This window comes from Acanthaster planci, linkage group LG09 (assembly GCF_054643075.1).
Source record: "Acanthaster planci isolate LZ-2023a linkage group LG09, COTS_SCS, whole genome shotgun sequence".
NCBI lineage: Eukaryota > Metazoa > Echinodermata > Asteroidea > Valvatida > Acanthasteridae > Acanthaster > Acanthaster planci.
In genome coordinates, this window is record NC_141785.1 from 21514469 (window position 1) to 21531245 (window position 16777).

The 16777-nt window shown below is 39.8% G+C and overlaps 1 protein-coding gene across 2 annotated transcripts; it reads right to left on the reverse strand.

Moving 5' to 3' along the window:
* Positions 1 to 513: 513 nt before the first annotated feature.
* On the reverse strand, positions 514 to 16757 carry nup88 (nucleoporin 88). 2 transcript variants are annotated; one of them, XM_022253976.2, is made up of 16 exons: positions 16440 to 16757; positions 13336 to 13505; positions 13085 to 13210; positions 10581 to 10750; positions 9715 to 9811; positions 8913 to 9102; positions 8019 to 8169; positions 7730 to 7828; positions 6246 to 6345; positions 5810 to 5914; positions 4664 to 4810; positions 3014 to 3136; positions 2675 to 2821; positions 2367 to 2493; positions 2053 to 2168; positions 514 to 1777 (listed from the first exon to the last, which is right to left on the reverse strand). In XM_022253976.2, the coding sequence occupies exons 1-16, from the start codon at positions 16713 to 16715 to the stop codon at positions 1714 to 1716; spliced, it is 2208 nt and encodes a 735-aa protein (XP_022109668.2). In that variant the 5' UTR covers positions 16716 to 16757; the 3' UTR covers positions 514 to 1713. The 2 variants fall into 2 exon arrangements, with proteins under 2 accessions (XP_022109668.2, XP_022109667.2); XM_022253975.2 differs by having other exon boundaries at positions 9709 to 9811.
* Between the last annotated feature and the right edge of the window lie 20 nt (positions 16758 to 16777).

Here is a 16777-nt window from a genome sequence, read left to right on the forward strand (position 1 = left end):
ATCTACTTGAAAAAAATGAGAAATGGGGTTGTCCACCTTTGGAGCATGATAGTTATTTTGCCAGTGGGAATTTGATGTTTTTAGTTGTCCACTTTTGACGCACCACGAGAGTTGTTAAAGTGAAATCCAAATTTCTCCTAGTGGCAAATTGCGTTTTTTGAAAATACTTTAGGTAAAGTCCAAAATCCCAAAAATCTACTAGCAGAAAATGAGAAAATGGGGTTGTCCACTTTTGACGCTCCATAGTCTTTACCATGAACATTCCCTCAACAGACTAATGGCACGAGATGCCAAGCCACCAGCCATCTTCCCTTTTGCATTTGGCAGGCTGAAAAAGTTCCATTTAAACTAAAGTCCCTTACGGCCAAAGTCACAGACCATGTTAAAGAAAAAATGAGGAAATCTCTAGATGATTTCCATCCTCCTTTCCTGATAAACCAAACCTTACACCTATTTGCCCCTCAATGTAGCAAGCCATGTTTGAATTAAATACTTGAATAAACACACAGAACATTATCTTTTAGTTACATTTCCAATAATCTTTATTTCCAAAGCCTTTTCCTCTCCTTCAAAAGGGAACACAAGTATTCCTGCATCAAATGCCTTTACTTTTTTCTCAATTTCTTGTTTTTGGGTGGGTGGGGGTTGTCTGCCCCCTTATAAACATTTTTCTTGATAGCAGCTCATTGTAAAATTTTGTGTATACAGCCTTCAGGTTTTCCAAGTCTTGCAGTAACAATGGCATCAATTCATGAAAATCAGGTACATTGTTTTTGTAAATGCATGCTTTCCAAAGATGTATTGGCTAAAAATTATTACTCCCATAGATATCGCATGTGCTCACTGAAATGAAACGATTGCAACAAAAATCCTCTATCAGACTGCACTGACACCACACATTTACCGAGAAAGAGCAACAAGTTACAAGACTGCTCATAGAACAACCCCCCCTCTTGCCCAGCATAAGGTCTAATAAAAACCTTTTTTAGGATTGATTTACTCAACAGATGAGCTAAAATCAAATAGAAACTTGAAAGTTGCAAATGCCACATGCAAATGGTTCATTCTAGGAGGTTGGAGTACAATTTTGTGACGGTGTCCTTGTTACATGGGCAACTTTTACCACCTTTCATGACCTGTAGATTAGGTCATTTACTCTGTAAAAACAACACCTCTGCCTTGCAAGATGTGCAACAATGTCAATGGAATCCACACATAAGGAAAATAGCTGTTCATTTTTACGGAACCCACGTATCAATGGACACCATCACAAATAAGGCTTCAACCTCATGGAATGACCCAAATGAGTCCCTAAATTCTCCCAAACTGATAATACCCATAACTCCTTAAGTACATGGGTACCTAAATCCTACCAAACTGATTATGATACCTGCAAATCCTAAGGTAAATGAGTGACAGTCCCTAAATTCTCCCAAACTGATTATGACACCTGCATGTCTTTCGGTAAATGAGTCCCTAAATTCTCCCAAACTGATTATGATACCTGCATCTCCTTACAAGTGCAGTGAATAGTCAATAACCTTCATTTCTTTCTTTTCTTTGTTAAATCTACCACAAACAGTGTACTCACTGTTTTGTGTGCACTTCTAGAAGATAAAACCCCACACAAAATACTTCTTGAATTTTACAGCACATTTTTCTAAGACAAACAATGATCAAAGAAACCAATATAGTTAGTAAATAAACAGCCATTCAGTGTCCTACTGCGACGGTAAGATTCTTGATTTCTTTGACTAATGAAGCAATAGTATCACTCCTGGAAAGAAGAAATTAAAAACAAGACATCAAATGTCAAAAGAAAATACAGGAAATATGAATGGGCATAGCATGTACTATTTGAAACTAGATTTCAGTACATCATCTCATTATATCCAAGTGGTGATTTCCAATGTTGTGTATTTCTAAATGTGCCTTTTACACTTGTTACAGCTCGGTTGGGATCAAACAGTTTGACAACAAAACTTTCTGAGGGCCCACTTCGGAAAAAGTATCCCTCAAAACTCCTATAATAGTTTGGGTTTAACTCCTTACTCTTCTTTGAGGAGTGTCTTGAGGTGTCTATTCTGTCCTTGGCTTAGGGAGGGACTCTGTTCCTTCTTGTCTAGCTCCTGCATCTTCTTCCTTCGATACTCGTCTTTGAGTTTAACCTGAACAAAGGAAGCAAAGCAAGAACCTAATCAACTTGAAGGTGGAGAGGTTATGACCGTAAAGTCTTACGATAAATGCAAGTAATTAGGAAAGGAAAAAACAAGAATCCATGAAAAGATTTTTCTCAATCTACACAAGGCTTGAAAAGGATTTTCTGAGAAAACTCTATGCAAGATGTACACGTCCAGTAAATGTACCTTTTTCAATGAATCTTTGAGTTGTTCCACCTTCTGCTCCATGTCAGTCATTTCTTTTTGCAGGTTTTGCTCAGCCTCAGACAACACTGGTAGTTGACCTTGCAAGGCATGCAGTGCAGCCCCAACCCTGTACACACAAGTAACATTAACAGTAAAACATCACGTGTTTGTAGTTAAATGTCTGACAGTCTCGACAAAGTTCCTCCACTTTGAGTTGGATACATGGCATATTCATGAAAAAGAGCTAGAAGTTTCTGGAAGAGAACAGCCATCATTTTGTTGACAATATTGGTGTCTAGACATCTTACCTTTCAAGAAGGTCTTGCTGCTTTTCTAGTGCATCATCGTGTCTGAATGCAATCTGTTGAGCTTGATTGTGTATTTCTTCTTTCAGTCTGTTACAGTCTTGAAGATCAGTTTTCTGTAGCTCCTTCTGTTGCTGGAGGATCTTCACACTATTTCATAATTAGAATTTAAGCCTATGATTTGTATCCTTACATCAAATATCTTTTTTTTAATATGATATAAGAGGCTCATCTTTTATTCAGTGGTCATCTTTTCAATAAATACTTCAAATTTCTGCAAGTCATTTTCCTGTCCCCCTTTTGCATAATTGTGAGTTTGGACTGATGAATGGCTGTACTAACCGTTTCTCTATGTCATCTCTTGCCAGGTCCTGCTTACTGATATACTCCTCTCGCAACACCTTAGTGGCACTACACACCAAGTCAAAACTCTCCTCAGGACTTAAACTTGTCTTGGAACTGCCCCTAAAGAGGAAAACCAAGAAACATCACATTAGAAGAGATGGGAGATGGAATGCAAGATCTGGAAAAAGAAGGTTAGAAGGCCGAGGTAGACTGCTTGAATAACACAATGCTAAACAAAACATTGAGTTCTAATGTACCCACTATAGATTACACAGCCATGCTAAGCCCCACCTAGCTTCCAGCTAACACAGCAATTAATAGCACAATGAGCAAAACATTGAGTTCTAGTATACTCACTCTAGCTTAGCCAGCCATGCTAAGCCCCACCTAGCTTCCAGCTAACACAGCCATCACTACAACCAGCTTCAGCGACTTCTAACAATTTTAGTTATCCCCTAAATAGTCCAACTCAGCTCAACCTAGCCTACAGCTTGCTTCTCCCACCTCATCCCAGCTCAGCTCAATCAACATTAGCCAAGCCACAACCCCACCAAGCACAACCCCGCCAAAGCCTTATGTCTAGCCTGACTGAGCCAGACCTCCCAACATTGGCTATCAAGAATTCTGAATCCTTTCTCAAAATTCAGAATTTTTCATGAAAAAGCGGAATATTCTCTGTACTACCATGAACAAGGAAAACTCAGTGCTGCATTGTACAAGAGTTGAGTCCATGATGTTGTACAGTGTCGCACGTACTCACCGATTCCATAAAATTTTGATTACCACAAGAGTTTCCATCGCCTGAAATGATCTGCAATACTTTTCCATCTCCTAAATGTGTTGATTCACCACAAAATTCACTGCATGGTGCTTGCACACTTGACATGATTGTGGACGATTTCACAGCAGGGCTTAGTCTTGGATCCAAACGTTCTTAGCTGTGGTTCCAAGTGAAACTGGGCGTCGCTGGATGTATACAGTGTTAGTTACAGTGTAGTTTGTCAATAGAACGCATTTTATCACGTGATCACGTCCAACTCACGGCAAGGGCGCCTCAAAAAAGGGCGCTGCCATGGATGTGGCAAACTGCAGTACAGCACATGTACAATATTACATGGACATTTCAAGTAAATGATAGGCGTGTCAAAATTGCGATTTGCCGGAAATTTTGGGGGCAAAATCGGAATGGCGGAAACAAAGTGAAAAAGTGGAAATTTTCTGCCAAAATCAGGAGGGTTAGGAGGTCTGCTGAACTGAACCCATTAACACAAGTCTGATTGGTTCTTTATCCTGGTCGGCTGAAACAAGGTCGCATACGGATCACTAACATAGGCAAAGGGATAAAATTTGCACCAGCACGAACTAGGCGCACATTGCACATGCATTATTTCAAAGGGTAATGCCTGCAACTCTGAAAGTTCCTTTGTTTTGGACAGTGATGTGTTATTGAAACACGTAGAATAGCATAATTCAGTCACTACTTTAAGTCAATGTCCCCCTTGGTCCCATCCAGCTGGGCCTAGTCAAGCCCTGTTCATCCTAGTCTAGCTCAGACTAACCAGCTTTTTGAAAGCTAATGGCACTCATCCACCCCAGTGTAATCCTTTAACACTCAACCACAACATGTACATACAGACCAAGTCTTACTTGAGTATGGGGTTGGAAACATTTCTCAGTAGAATTTTCCTGATTCGATTCTGAAATGGTTCTGAACTGAGTTGTTTGAGTGGTGACTCACTCTCATGAGTATCTTCCTCAGACAGAAGGGGTGGTGGTGGCGGCATCTCATCATTTCTGTTGAAGACAGGTAAAGTGAATGAGACTGTCATTTTTTTTCTGACAAATTTCACATCAGTGGTTCAATAATTGATAATTTTACACGAAATGCCTAAAATGTAATTTGTTCACAAATTAACCACTTCGGACCGGGGCATTTTTCAACGTTGAGGATGCTGGGCCGGCATGACTATCATTTTTTCCGTTTTCAAAATCCTTCAACAATTCATCATTCCATTTAACAGTCGTTTATAGCCGCACGGAGTAATCTTCAGGCACTACTCTAAGTTGACAGGTGACCTTCATTGACGCCCGAATATTTCAGCCAGGCCTGCAGCCTTGTAAACAGAGCCCAGATTGTGCGGTGTTATACAGCTGTCTTTTGTTCACGAACCTGGCTCAGTGCACTGCTGACCTCTTTTCAACAGGGGCCAGATTAGCATGCAGCGGTGCTGTGTGGCTCAGCGCTGCGGTGGTGGAGAGCTTTTGTCCCCGGTGGTAATCCGCTTGCTCTAAATACCCCAAACCGTGGTATACGGTTTCAAAATAACGCTGGATTATCACCACTTTTGAGAGTGAAAAATGCCGGTCATGCCCAGCAGCCTGGTCTTTTGTTCGGAGTACGGTCTTTTGTTACAGGGCCCTGTTTCCTTTGTCCGAGTTCGGAGACCCCTTCCACACATATAAACCATACGGCTCCGATCCCGGAGTCCCCGGCTGGTAGTGGTTAAGTCAATCTATATGAACAAAATAAAGACTTCCCCACTCTAAAAACATTGTTTAAACTATTTTTAAAAAGCAATTTTTGGGCAAACAAGTGTATGTACTAAGAGTTATGTATTGTTTCCAAGCGTGACCGATTCAACAAGCAAGACTGTGAGTTTATTTTTGGGGATTCTGCATGGGTAACAGGCAGTGTGCAAGTAAGAGTAATTTTGTCACTAGGGCTAAATCTACAGCATCTGTTTTTTGGGGCCCAACCCACAATAGTCATGTTAGTTTGTGTCTAGTACTTACTTGAGCGGAGTAACAATGCAATCATTGGTGGATGTACGACACAGCAAAGCTTGACCCAGTAGGTGATCAGCTACCACAGTCAAACCAAGAATGGGTGCAGGTGGACTGAATGAAAAAAATGCAATAATCAGGTGTAGGTTTCTATACCCATGGATGTACAGGTACAACCCTTATGGACTAGAATGTATATGATGAATGTGGATGCAACCAAATTGGTGTCATCTCATACATCATCTTGAATACCATCAATCAGCCAGGCCACTCTAGCTTGAATACCATTATTCAGCTAGGCCACTCTAGCTTATTTTACAGTCCGGTTGGAATGCCCGCAACAGAAGTAGGAAGATTTCAGTCTGTGATTCAAGCTAGCATGCCTGTGACTTTCTTGTTGTCTACAAGACCAACAAACTATGTCTTTTAAGGTTAACATGCTTACCATGATTCTGAAGGCTTGGTACATATCATATGTGCTACTGTGCATGACTCATCTTGATTGACAACATCCATGACTGAACCTTCTTCATTCCCTTCATATTCTAAAAGTGAAAAACAAAACAATTATCTTGATTGATAAAACAATATGTAGCTGACATTTTTCACATTATTGTTGTAAAGTCCATCACAAGTTAAGTCACCAGCCTGGACAATGTTTACTAGGAATGAACAAAACCAAAAGATGCCTATTATCTTAATTTAGTTGAATACCTTGCAATATGACTTAAAACCAATAGACTTGTAGTGGACTTGTGTCATCTTGTGGATTTGACCACATCAACTCATTCAACAATGTCCTCTTGGTTCTTGTACCGGTACTGCGGATTTATAATCTGCATTAAAAGAACAGTTGGAAGTCGGGCCAAGAAGGACGATCCAGTCTATGGACAAGTACCAGGGGTGTGATTTGGGGAAAATGAAAAATCCCCAAATCATTCGTTGGAGGGTTTTGCAAGTTGTGTTAGCCACAGCTTCCCTACAATTCGCGGCATATCTATTTGGGTATAGGAGGAGATTCAGGTACTACACGTAAATCACCACAAGAGCTGTTCTTACTTTGAGGGATACAATTATAACATTTACTGCAACAAAACCCTTGTCCTCATTTATTTCAATTGCAATTATACATGTAAGCTACATGTATAATTGGTGACAATCAAAGCCCTAGAAGAAGTGTAATACACACACACAGTGATCCACAAAATTCTATCACAATTAATTAAACCTGAAAACTGTCTCATACAGATGAGTACTGCATTACTTGTGACACCACGTGCACTTGCAGTACCAAGGTTTGTCGATTTTCACGAGAAAGTCATGATAATATATCAATTTCCCCTTGGTTAATTGTCTGTCCACCTCGGTTTCCAGCCAGGAAAATTCTTTAATCCTTTGTCTACATTCAAATCCCCTTCCCTACCTACTACCTTGTATGACATTTTTGATGGATGTCGACGACATCAGACCACCACTAGAATGAAACGAAACGCGATGGCAGACGGACGCAAGTTGTCCACAGTGCATGCAATGACAACACGTGTACTGTGCATACATGCACACACACACACATGTACAGTGCGTACAGTACATGTAAATGTACATACACACAACGATCATACCACTGGCCTAGGTCCCTATGTTTTAACAATGATACCTGATCCGTTCAGTGTACTATTACCTACGTATCTGGTGCATTTCCAGGGAAAGTAACAATGCAAAAGTGCATGCTATACGCCTAAATGTAAACTTGTGCAAGTCTTTCGCTTAGATTCGCACCAAAAATTGTAGTCTTTGTGCTACATATTGAAAGCATTGACAATACAGAAATCTAAAAAGTCTCACAGAAATTCCAGAAATTCCGGAAATCCGGAAAAATCCCACCCCTGAAGTACACAATGTGATTATCATAATAACTCTCTTTCTCACCAGATGAGCAGTAATGTGTGAGTTTCTGTAGCCAGGACAAGGTTACACAATGCACACCTGCACTGTGGGAACAGTAATATTGGCATGGGGATGAGGGATCTGGAAATAAAGAATGCAATCAAATTAATACATTCTCAAAATGTGCTACGTGCTGCTCCATCCTGACTCATAAATGTATATGACAAGTAAAAGTGGTCAACCTCCTACTGAGAGGAATTTAATAAGAACCAGAAATATACACACATGTACAATTCCAGCAAAGATAAGCTGATGTTTTGACAATACTCACCTTTGTGCAGGAGAATTGGGTAGGCAGTATCCTCTGGATAATCTTTCGATAATACGGTAAGCGATAACTCCACACTCTCATACACGTACAAAGCAAAATCTGACTTGCCTCGCACACTACCAATATCCGAAATGGAGGCCGAGGTTACAGACTAAAAATAAAATTAAAACTTTCCTGGTTATAACTCAGATGGTGATAAATTTTACTTACACAACTGTTCTGTTTTAGATGTGAATTTTTAATAGAAAGACGGAACCTCTCACTTTGGGGGGAATTTTTCTAACCATTGATAGTTAACTCTGTTAGTTAACTCTATGTCTTAAAGCTTTTATGACTGGAAAAAATCAACATTAAATCCCTCTCTAGCTAGATGTTACTGCAGTACGGGCTTTGAAGTTTGATTCCTCTTTACCCTATCAACTCCTACATCCACCCAAAACTTTTGGAATATTTTGCCAGAGTCAGGAATGTAAAGACAAGTCATTTTTTTTAGTACTTTACATAATGCCTGATGCCCCCTTGAAGTTAAGTACAAAAAATCCCTTACTAGGTTCTTACACAAAGCTGATTTTGTAGGATTCAGAAAAGATATGGGCATAAACAAAGATTGTATAGCGCCCCATAGCGGCGCAAGATGGGTAATTCGGCCATAAAGGTGTTATCACCATGGGCACCATTCGAGTGTGAATGTGTGCGTGTGTGCCTGTTGCAGCGTCTGCACCTGTGCATTAAACGGCACTGCGCAGGCATAGTCCAACCAGAATGGCGCCCAGGTGATAACAATGTTTTACGCTTATTCATGGTGAAGTTCCCCATCTTTCAAGGCGCTAAATGACCTTTGGGCATAAATGCCAACTGACTTTAAGACTAAAGTAAACATTTGAAGCGTCTCACATGATTATCATTGTCATCTTCATCATCCCCTGTCAGTACAATACAATGATGTAGTATACCACCAGAAGTTGCAACCACTAGTACAATGGGGCTAGTATGAAGACAAAGTATACTACAAGCATCCAGGCCATAGTTATCTTCAGCAGGTGGATGCATAGTCAGAGGTCCTTGTAGATTGGTATGGACATATCTAGAATGAAAGAACACAAATTGATAAGATCAGAAACATTAAAAAGTAAAATTGCATGGTTTAATTATTTGACAAACAGGATTTTTTATTTTATAGAAACAATAATCAGAACTTGTGCAGAGAAACAGATTAGACATGGCATGTTCGTTCTGTCGTCACTTTTCCTCCAAAAAATCATCAGAATTGTTACAGAAATGTTGAAGAGCACCTCCAAATAATGCACGTAGCCATTGTTTGGCATGCACAAGGGTTTATCCACTACGAACACAGGGCAAGGGTTCCCCTCATTTTCTGTAAATGACGCAATCTACATTTAGAATTCCCATCTTGGCATGACATGCATGGAGAGAAAAAAGCCCTTGTAAGCTTGTTATAGTTGAGCTCTGAAGACAACTGACACTGCTTTCAATTTGGACGCTTCCATATTTATTTGAACAGATAAAATAAGAGAAAACATGCTTTACTTTAAGAGGTGCTCTTTAAGTTTGAAAAGGGTAGCAGAACACAAAGTAGCCAAAATGTATCAAAAAATTCTTGGCATTCTGTCATCTTGGTATTTATAATCACAAGAACCTAACAAAGTTACCACAGAGGGCACAGTCCTACCTGTACCTTGGTTCAGATAGACTTGTCTTGAGAAGAAATACATCTCCATTGCCTTTCAAGATGTAGACTGGGTAAAGGAGTGGAGGTGGAGCATTAGATCTTCCTGTGAAGATATATAGAAAGAAAGCAGGTTGTCTCTATAGCCTTCCAAGATGGCTATCGGCCTCAACCAGAAGCACCACCTCATTGGTTGGTGGGGAGTCGGTCTTCATTTAGTTAACAGCAACACAACCGCACCATGTATTTCATAGTGAACCAGGTAAGTACATTTCCCACCTAAGGAAGTAGGAAAATTGTGCCCTTTCTTTGTCTTGTTCGGGGCCCATTGAGTAAAATTGCAACTGTCAATATCGGGTAAAAAGATTTGAGGAAAATGAAAAATCCGGGGAAAAAATGCAAACATACGTCTTTCAATCCTCTGTTTGAATATTTCAACAACTAACTGTACCCAGTGCACTTGCTGTATCCTTGCTTGTTATTTTTGTTCAATGAAATCAATGAAATATTGTTTTGTCGGTCAACCCCCCTTATCTATTTGACATTCCTGCCAAGAAAATTTATAATTTATTTACACTTTAGGGCATCAATGAAGGAATAAAATGACACTTAATGACGAATTATTGCATGTCTACTCTAAGTGAAATGAAATTTCTGATGTATACTTAGTGTTTTATGCAAGCCAAAAAAGGAGAAGCTTGGAACCAAAAAATCCCCTAAAATAGTTTGATACCATCCCGTTAAACAGTACAAAAAAATTTAGAACACAGATACGAGGAACAAGATGTAAACCTGCTTGCACAGGAAAAGGTCCAGTGTCCTGAATATTTTTTATAACCCATCAGTGGCAACTTTGTACCGGTAACTGTTCTTACTTTCAATTTTTGTTGGTTCTTCCATTACTGGTCCAAAGTCAAATGCCACAGCTATGTCCCCTAAGGCCACCTCAAATGTTGACCTGTTGGCTGACAGTGAGTAACTGGTGGAATATTCCCCTAGTCGATGACACTGGATTGGCTTGTGGGGTGAAGTGAGGTCGTAGACCCTGACAATTGAGAAAACACCAGTTCTGAAGACTTATTTGTACATGTAATTTCTTTATAAACACTGCACATACACTGCTATCAACTTAATCTCTATCAAACTAGCAAGTGATAGGAGTGTTTATTCAAACAAACTAGTTGATTGTAGTGTTGGATGATTCCAGCATTTTGGAATCGATTCTTATTTTTACATGTGCGAATGCCATGTTCAGTATACCCGAGATTACATGCAAAATGCACTTGTAAATTGTTTCCTAAACACTCGTGTCATTAAAAATTATCCCCTTGTTATTGCATCGGAAACATGAAAGATTTATTATCATTACAGATTTTAAATCAGAAATTTTAAAACTTGATGGAAGCACATCACTTATAGGAAAAGATTATCAATCTACGTAGCCTGCCAGCTTTAAAGTTTTCCAGTTTAAGATAACATAAGGTATGTACCTTTATTTTCATGCCGCCAAAAACATACTGAAGAAACATTTTTTCCTTAAAGTCCCAGAATATGTGATCTTATTCCACCGACGATGAAATATGATAGTTTTCTTGATCTTTCGATTGAAAATTCCATCAAAAACTAGACTGCTCATGCACCGCACAGCACCACTTGCGTCAGCGGCCTGTTCGTGCAATCGCTGGTGAACATGCCTAAAGCTACATTCTTCCTATGTGTATGCCTGCTACCAGCTTCAAAGCATGGCCATTAGTCTTGTTCCAAGGTGGAGATGGAAAATTTTGAGAATTGCTCATTATTTTGACCTTCAATTCACTCAACAGATTGAGTACAATTTCTTTTCTTTATGACAGAAATGAAGGATGAAAAGTAGTCAAAGATTTGTGTTTTGGCAGAGTAAATGACGGTAATCATGGTGCATATCTCACAGACTCAAATGCAAAGCATCCGCAAAGAAACAAACGCTTGCAGTCGGCTCACAGCCACAGGTCCGCACGTCCGTGCACCAATGGAGAGCGGTCGATGCATGCAGGACTATTGGAAACATGCATGAATTTGAACACCAATCTACACCTGGGCCGATGCCATTGCCGATCTCACCAGCTTCTCTTTCTTATGAATGGTTTAAGTTTAGTTGACAACCCTGGAAATGTTTGACTTTAAATAACTTCGGATCGCTGATTTTATGTCAAGGTTTGTGGGATTTGGGTAATTTTCCAAAAGCTGGCATCATGGGAATTTTCAAATGCTTCAACAGTTACTTGCATTTGGAGTATTTCACGGTAAAGGAAGAATTAATATCGGACAAAGGGCTGCATTGTTTAGGTTTTTTCTTGCAGTTCTCAGCAAATATTTGTAATATGTGACAAAGTACATGTAGGCCTACTTTTTCCACCACAGTTTGCTTCGATCTTAAAGATTACAACACAAAGTTGGTCCAGTGGAAGATTTTGTTTGGAAGTAATAAACTCCAAGGAATGAGTTTCTAATTGGTGTCAATCCTTCAGGTCTTACAACTGAGTTTCCAACAAGAAATAAAGGGTAATCAGCGACAAAAAATTTCAATGCAAGGAATTTGGCGTGTGGGAAAAACTCAGATGTACACGTGTACATGTAGTTTTCATCGCTCAGCATGTTAAGGAATCATAATTGGCATCCAGCTAACAGTTGGTCATCAGCATGCTGCAGACAAATGGGTCGGAGTACTGCACGGTGACGCTGTGACTCTGCAAAGCATGTGGGCCACATCTCGTCACACACTTCAGGTTTTGGCAGCGAAAATAAGGCCGCGCGGTTTAGGTTCCTTGATTTGGCATAAAAACACATTTTTTCAAAAATCAACGGATCATTTTATATGGCAGTCTTTTGGAATCGCTGGACTGTTCCTGGAATCAGATTTCAATCGGTGGTGGCGAGGTTTCGATTCCTCAAAAAATGGAATCGCGACTCCAATTCCAAATTTGGAATCGATTCTACCTGATTTCAGCATGGATTCGCCCAAGCCTGGTTGGTTCCAACCTTAACCTCTGTTCCTTGCTGTATGCTTTGACAAATGATAGAAGCATGAGCCAAAGTGTGGACTGGCTACATGTACATGTGTGTACAGTACGTAGCAAGTGGTACATATAGTTGTGTCTACCCCCAAAACTGTGCCAAGCTAGCTAGCCAATGAATAGAGAGTCCACTAAAACATTGACAAGTTAAAGCACATAGGTGGCCACCCAAACTTTTACAAGCTATCAAAAGTGATAAGACAAGCCAAAACTTTGATGAGCTTGACAAACTTTGATGAAGCTGTTTTATGAGAAACTCACATCAATCCAGGAATAACCATAGCCTCACCAATCAGGGGTAAAACTGATAACAGTTGAGTGTTTACCTTAATGTATTGTCAGAGGTAAGAAGTACCACATGAATGTCTGAATCACTTCCTGGATACCAGGCAGCTTGAAGCAAACGCAGAGTCCCACTTGACATGAAAAATCTCTCTGCCAAGATCACCGTCCTACAAAACAAATGCCCAGTGCCATTGTAAGTTGTGATTGTCAGTGATGAATATGACATTCATTACTCAGTTTAAATTTGCAGAGTTTTCAAAGGAAGCTGGCATGCACTTAGCAGATTTAGTACCTGCAGTTGATTTGTTCCTTTCCACCCTCAAACTGTCCAAATTGTCCATGACGTCGTGGTAGAGTCATCACCGATGCACCTTTGGTACCCCATAGCAAAACATGACGACCCGTTGTACTCAGCTCAATATGTTCAATATCAAACCTTGGTGTATTGGTGCACAGGAGCTTCTGCAATACAATGTTTGTTTTGATATCAAGATTTCATGATTTGATTATTGAAATCTTATGTGCTGAATTTTCAGGCTGTGATATTACATGTACATGTGCAGGTAATTTAGCAAATCATACATGTAAGACATCCATCTTCATATGGCTAATATCTGCTTTACCTTACCTACAGTACTAATGCTTTTAGCTCAAATAATTACATACATGTACATGTACAAAGAAGCAAAAAAAAGAAGTCATTCCTGAATAAACCAATCATGAAGAGTTCTACATCTTCCCTGAGTCGCAATCAATACGGGTGCACAATCCAGTATTGGTAAAGGAGGATAACTACATGTACATGTAAGTAGAGTTCCATATTACATGTAAATAATGTATTTGGACATCACTTGACACTGCGCATAAACCAACTTAAGACTGATCTGAAAAATTCTAAGTGTTTTTTCGATTAAGCATGAAGCATGCTTATTACAGCACATGTAAATGCTTCAACACATTCAATATTTTCTGCAAATTTAACTTGTCAAGACGTTATCACATTTTGATATGATGACAAATAAACCACTGCGACCATGGCAACAGGTAACATTTATGATAGGCCTATACATGTTGGCCTAACTCTAACCCCTTGGAAACTCAGACTATTGACTGGACATTGCCGCTAGGCATCATCATCCAGTGAGGGTATAACCAATGTTCATTACGTTTAGCACCCTGTTGCTATAATTTTTCAAATTACATGTTACTAACATTCAGACCTTGAGGATCTATTCCTTACTCCTAGTAGGTCTATGTTAGGTAAAGTTTGACAATATGTAAGCAAAAAAAGCAGAATCTTTTTACCAGAGTTCTAGCCGACCCAGCCATCATTCACGGCCATTGTGGATATACTGAATTATTACAAAAGAAACTTCATCCAGGTCAAGGAACCACACTACATCATACATGTACATGAGCTAATTCATCTTTTTTCACAGCTCTTCATCGGGTCAATTACGCTGCCGTTTTACCCCATAATAATCCCTCCAAACCAGAGCCCTTCCTTTTCTTCTTTCAGATAATATAATGAAAGAGGACATCACTGCCAACTTATTTAAGAAGCAGGCCTAGCCCTAAGCCTAGCCTAGATTGGACGTTACCTGCATTTCATTACGACTGACGTCCAGGGTATAAAATTAGTGTACAAAAGACCTCAAAATTGGTTCTAATTTGTTCTTGATTTACCTTGTTGAAGAAACGTATTTTCATATTTGTAAGTTCTCCATGGCCTTATCTATTTGTCTGGGGGTTTAGGAATTTCAGAACGCACCATGGACGGCAAAATCAAGGAAAATAAGTGGGAGACGTTACTTTTGTAAATGTAATTCATCCGTTCTCGAATCTAGTTGTTAAGTGCACGCACGTACAGGAAACCGAGCTGCGTACACGCACTATGCGTGCGCGATTTTCTGTTGCTCACCTTCTACACGGAGGCTGTCACTGGTACCCGGCATTAACCCGTCTGCCATCAAGCCGATATAAAAAATGCAGTTCCGTTTTGTCGTATCAGGGCTTCAAACTGACCAATTAACCCGCTATTGGTTACCTCTAAAATGTTCATATTTTGTTCTGCTTTAATTTTCGATTTATAAACATAAATTTCTGACACAACCTGCTATTTTATTAGAATAACCTCGGTTAGCATAGAAGGTACATGTAGCTGTACGGGAAGAAGTTCATCAATGATTTCTTTTTGAAGTGTTTAACATGTTTAATTTGTTTGAAGAGTTTTATCGGTTAAAGATGTATAAATACACAATATTGCAGAGAATGAGATTTTTAATTAAAAGTAAACTGTAACTTATCTTGATAATTGAGGAATAAAAGAAAATTACATTGCAGGCAATTTGATCGTGATGAACAGGTGAGAACGATACTTATACTAATCAGGAACACAGTATGCAGAGGTAATATGGCCCGCGCACATGCGGTAGGTAGTGATCATACACAAATTGAGCTGTTGATAAGCCTTTCCTTTTGTTACTCGTATACTAGACATACAATAAGCAGACTGAACTGGTACATGTAATTGGCAGTGATGAGTTGTATTTTAGATGATGGATAATAACCTCTCCCCTCGACACGGATCATGAACTGCCGGGTCCCTTAACTTCTGTCAAATTTTGTGGACACCTTTTGTTTGTCTATTTTAAGTCCAGCTGTTAACACATAATACATGTACATGTCCATGCTCAAAAATGGCCAGGATTTGTATAAATCGTGAATTTTAACTTTCCTGTACAGGCCGTAGTAGACTCAGCTTGCGTGCAGGTACATATAAATAAGCCAACTGTCACCAACGCACGCTACAGCCTTGCTTCCGCTCCCACCGTCCCGATGTTGTCTGTACTCGGCATAGATGCCAAGAACATGTAGTTTTGATGTTCATGTACACGGCTCGGAATCCGTATGCCAAATAGTTGCCCACACACTGTATGAACTGCACTGGAGAATGGCTAAAAACAGTCCTCAACAATGGCATGAATTAAAGTAAGGCCTACATGTACGTCCGACTTTATTTTTCTCATTTTTTTGTCTTTGGTGGTTTCTTATCCCACAAGACGTGGAGATACAGACGCATAGGAGTTACAGACGTGAAATTGGCTCCTTGGAAAAGGTAGAAATGTTGCAAATGTTAGTTACAAAATAAATTTTTCGCCCGATGTTGCGCCCTTTAAACCCTGAACGCCCTCCGTCGCGTAAGGTAGTACGGTCACGGAGTCCACCTGCCAGATGCCTGCGCTAACCCTAGGCCCAAGTTGTTTCAAAAAAGTAGATTTTGTTTCCTTATTATAGGAACAGGGTGCTAATGATAATGACATGAATGAGCAACGTGTAACCAGTACTTGGCAGGATTTAAAACGGGAAAAACTGAAATATCACGAATCTAATAACCTGAAAAGCCTGGACTTCCTGAAGTCTTCTGTTGCACGAGTGCACGTCGTCTGCATGAATATGATCAAGCAAGTCTTTCAAATTCATGGTTAAAAGTCGACTTTCGCCACTGTCCCAAGCGAACAACTGGCCCTCCTGAACCACCAACAGATTCTCTGGTTCTGTTCTCTGAGGCTCATGTTTGTCATAACTTCTTAAGCTCTCAAAAACTGGGTGAGCATTCAAACTTTTCCGCCACAATTCAAGTCTCAAATCTTCGTCAGGGAAAGCCGCCATGTTGACGTCGATGTGCAATCCCAACGTACTAGTGCAGGGCCAAGCTGCGAAAGTGCCGCGTT

Bases quoted from the DNA above. Each gene is read 5' to 3' on its own strand.
- nup88 (XM_022253975.2), bottom strand. From the start codon at position 16,715: ATGGCGGCTTTCCCTGACGAAGATTTGAGACTTGAATTGTGGCGGAAA. The intron at 5,915-6,245 runs GTAAGCATGTTA...TTTTTCATTCAG, and splicing joins ACCAAGCCTTCAGAATCATG to TCCACCTGCACCCATTCTTG. The intron at 2,822-3,013 runs GTTAGTACAGCC...ATTATGAAATAG, and splicing joins AGAGATGACATAGAGAAACG to TGTGAAGATCCTCCAGCAAC.